Source organism: Mus caroli, chromosome 17, assembly GCF_900094665.2.
Source record: "Mus caroli chromosome 17, CAROLI_EIJ_v1.1, whole genome shotgun sequence".
Classification (NCBI taxonomy): domain Eukaryota; kingdom Metazoa; phylum Chordata; class Mammalia; order Rodentia; family Muridae; genus Mus; species Mus caroli.
In genome coordinates this window covers 29,532,683-29,536,771 of record NC_034586.1, presented here as the reverse complement: position 1 = coordinate 29,536,771, position 4,089 = coordinate 29,532,683, and the positions used below count along the sequence as shown (strand labels likewise).

General features: G+C 39.4%; 1 protein-coding gene across 1 annotated transcript; it reads right to left on the bottom strand.

Annotated features, from left to right (window-relative positions):
• Positions 1 to 253: 253 nt before the first annotated feature.
• LOC110312372 (olfactory receptor 10H1-like) lies at positions 254 to 1,210 on the bottom strand. Its single transcript, XM_021185920.1, has one exon. It carries the CDS (start codon positions 1,208 to 1,210, stop codon positions 254 to 256), a length of 957 nt encoding a protein of 318 aa, XP_021041579.1.
• Positions 1,211 to 4,089: the final 2,879 nt, after the last annotated feature.

The following is a 4,089-nucleotide window of genomic DNA, read 5'->3' as shown; positions in this document are numbered from 1 at the left end:
AAGTTGAGTACTCATAATATTTCCTGTAGCATGTTGGAATAGTCAAATATGATTTTCTCTGTATTGTCTCACATCGATTTCAATCTGCAAATAAATTCCAGATATTAGCACCTTCATTTACACTTAAATATGACTACAAACGTTTCACCAACATGAAAATACCATAAGTAAGCAGATAGTGATGAAGTGTTGTCGGAAATAGTAAAATTGAGTAAAACAATTTAATAATTCTTAAGAATGTTCGTATAGGTTATTAAATTTTCTCTGGATAGAGTTTACTTAGGAAGATCTTCTTCATGGAATTCTTTAGCTCCTTGTTCCTGAGACTGAAGATGATGGGACTAAGGAAGGGGGTGAGGACTGTGTAGGTGATGCCCATCAGAGTATCTCCTTCCAGAGACTTGGGGCCCTTAGGCTTGAGGTAAATGACAGAAGCAAAGCCATAATGTACAACCACCACTGTGAGGTGGGATGCACATGTGGAGAAAGCCTTGTGCCGACCCTCAGCTGATGGTATCTTCAAGATGGTAACCACAATGAAGGCATATGAGAGGAGGATGAGGAGAAAACATCCCAGGAGGGCTGTGATGCACACTATTCCTACACCCTTTGCCACCTCCAATACATTCTCTCCACATGCCAACTTCAATAGAGGTGGAACATGGCAGAAGAAATGGTGGATCTCATTGGGTCCACAGAAGGTGAGGTTGAAAATGGCTGTTGTCACCACTGTCCCCATGAATGATCCACCAACCCAGGACCAGGCTACCAGGCAGGCACAGCCACGGGGGCTCATGAGCACATTGTATCGCAGTGGGTGACAGATGGCCACGTAGCGGTCATAGCCCATGACGGTGAGTAGAAAGGAATGGGTGAAGCCAAATGTGAAGGAGAAGAACATCTGGCTGGCACAGGCCAGAAAGGCGATGGAGTGAAGTGTGGAGAGCAGGTCAGCCAACATACGTGGGATGATGGCAAAGGTGTAGAAAATCTCAGAGATGGAGAGGGCACACAGGAAGAGGTACATGGGTGTGTGGAGACTGTGTTCACTCCAGATGGTGGTCATGATGAGCAGGTTGCCTAGCAGTGTGAAGAGGTACATGAGCAGGAACAGCAGGAAGAACATCAGCTGAAGATGAGGGAAGGTAGAGAAGCCAATGAGGATGAACTCTGACACAAAGGTGTAATTTAGCCCCAACATGACAGCCATATCTGAAAGGGATGAAGGAATATCACTAACTAATTCGGATCATGGTATGCTAGTCTGTGCATATGTGTGCGTGTGTGTGGTGTATATGCAAGTGTTGGGGGTGACCTCCATTGCCTGTTGCTCATGTAGGGTAGCCAGAAGAGGACACAGAGTATCCTCTATTAAATCCTTTGAAGCAGGACCTTTCCCCAAACCTGGAACTCAAGCTTTATTAGCTAGAGTGGGAGCCAGGAATTATAGGATTCTCCTGTCTCTGTTCTTCTCTGTGCTACAAGCTACAGCAGTGCACAGGATTCCTGACATGTTATGTAGGGCTGGGATTTAAACACTGACTCCTGTGCTTACAAAATAAGTATTCTTAACTATTGGGCTATCTTTCCAGCCACATAGCTTCATTTTTTTTTAATAGCCATACAATACTTTCACATGTGGACACACTTCCCCAGTTAGTGGACATTTGAGTTGTCTGTCTTGCTTCTGTAAAAAAAAAATTGTCATCAGTGTACATATTCATCAAAATCTAAAGCAGATGAAAAGTTGCTAAGGTCTGGGACAAACGCCATGACTAATAATGGGTACTAAATTTATTTTGGAAGTATAAAAAAAATCTGTCACTAAACAGAAGCATTGAATTCTAGGACATCACAATTATGATTATTACCATTAAATTTTACACAGTACTTATATTTGTGATGGCTTGTTTTAAAATGAATACTTAATATTCTTCTACTTTAAATTTTTTCATACAAAGTAACCAGTTTCCTTATGACATTTTTATACATTTCACCATTTCACTGACCTAGATCACCACTGATCCCTTCCAACTCTATGTCCTCACTTTCACTTCAATATCACATGTGTTCTATTATCTTCCCTGCCCCTTTCCCTTAAAGCCTCCTTGCCCCTTCTCATGATCTCCTTTCTAGTTTTCTGGAATCCATCGACACTTAAACCCATATAAAGAAGCTGTCCTGAAGCTTTCATAACTTCATTTTTCTTCATATTCCATTGTCTACATTTCTATATTCATATTAGCCGTTTGTCTGTTGATGAACATTTGAGCTAATTCCATTTTCTTGCTATTGCCAATAATAACAGGAATAATCAGAATTATTAATACTATTCTTTATTGCATAATCAAAATTGCATGGTCTATGGGGCACATGATGTGTGTTTGTGTGTGTGTGTGTTTGTGTGTGTGTAAAATGCAATATGATTAAAATTAGTCCATGGCCATGCCTTTAACTCTACAATTTGAGAATGTCTTTGTGTGGTGCCGTTGTTGTGTACTTTGTGTGGTGTATGCATGTGTGCATAAGTGTGTAGGTGTGTCTATGCACATATGTGGAGCCCAGAAAAATATATCAGTTGTCTTCCTCTATCACAAACTGTTCAATTCTCCCAAAATAGCGTTTCAAGGATTTTAGTAGGATTTAGCAATGCAAGTTACCTTCCTGTCTCTATTCCCATTCCCAGAAATGAGTTATACCTGTGCACAGCCTGGCTTTTTAGATTCCTACTGAGGATTCAAACTCAGGTCCACCTCTCAGCTAACTCTTCAATTCTTTAACTTGTTTTAGGTTTTTTTTTCCCCAGTGGCAGAGATAAACCCAGAAGCTTATACATTCTGACTAAATACTGTATTAATAGGCAACACTCCACCTGCTCTTTATTTTTTGGAGAAACTTTAAAATTTTGCCTTTTAGTGATTTTGAACTATATAGCACATGATGTTTTTTAAATATAGTCACCCTAAGACCTGCATTAGGTCTTTTTTTTTTCTGCAATAGGTCTTAATACCTATTCCTTAACTATAGCCAAAACTTGTTTACCCATTAATCAACAAATCTCTATTCCCTCATAACTTCCCCAGCTAAACGGCAAATTTTGTTATGTTTAATTTTATCACAATAAGAAATACACTCTAAGATCAACAATTGACAAATGGGATCTCATGAAACTGAAAAGGCTTCTGTATGACAAAAGACACTGTGAATAGGACAAAACAGCCTATAGATTTGAAAAACGATATTCACCAACACTACATGTAACAAAGGGCTCATATCAAAATACATAAAGAACTCAAGAAGTTAGACATAAACAACCCAAATAACACTATTAGAAAATGGGGTATAGAGCTAGAAAGAGAATTCTTAACAGAGGAATTTCAAACGGCTGGGAATCACTTAAAGAAATGTTCAACATCATTAGTCAGCAGGAAAATGCAAATAAAAGTGAAACTGAGATTCCATCCTACACCTGTCAGAATGGCTAAGGTCAAAAACTCAAGTGATGCAACATTCTGGTCAGGAGGTAGAGCAAGGGGAACTCTTACATTGCTGTTGGGAGTGCAAACTTGTACAACTTTGGGAATCAAATTGTTGAGTTCTCAGAAAACTGAGAATAGTTTTACCTCAAGACTCACTATACCAATCCTGGGTATATACCCAAAAGATACCCTACTATAGCACAGGGACACTTGTTCAACTATGTTCATAGCAGCTTCTTTTGTGGTAGCCTGAAACTGGAATCAAACTAGATATCTTTCACCTGAAGAATGGGTAAAGAAAATGCAGTTCATCTACACAGTGGAAATCTATTCAGCTACTAAAAACAAAGACATCATGACTTTCGCAGGCAAATGAATAGAATTTGAGAATATCATCCTAAATAAGGTAACCCAGAGCCAGAAATACAGGTACTGTATGTAGCCACTTATACGGGTACATTAGCCGTAAAGTACACAGAACAATCATGCTATCATTGACTGACCCAAAGAAACTGGGCAATAAGGAAGTCCCAAGGGAGGACATGCAAATCTCACTCAGAATGGCAAACTAAATAGTCATTGAAGGTGGGTAGAGAGGGGGAACTGGGTA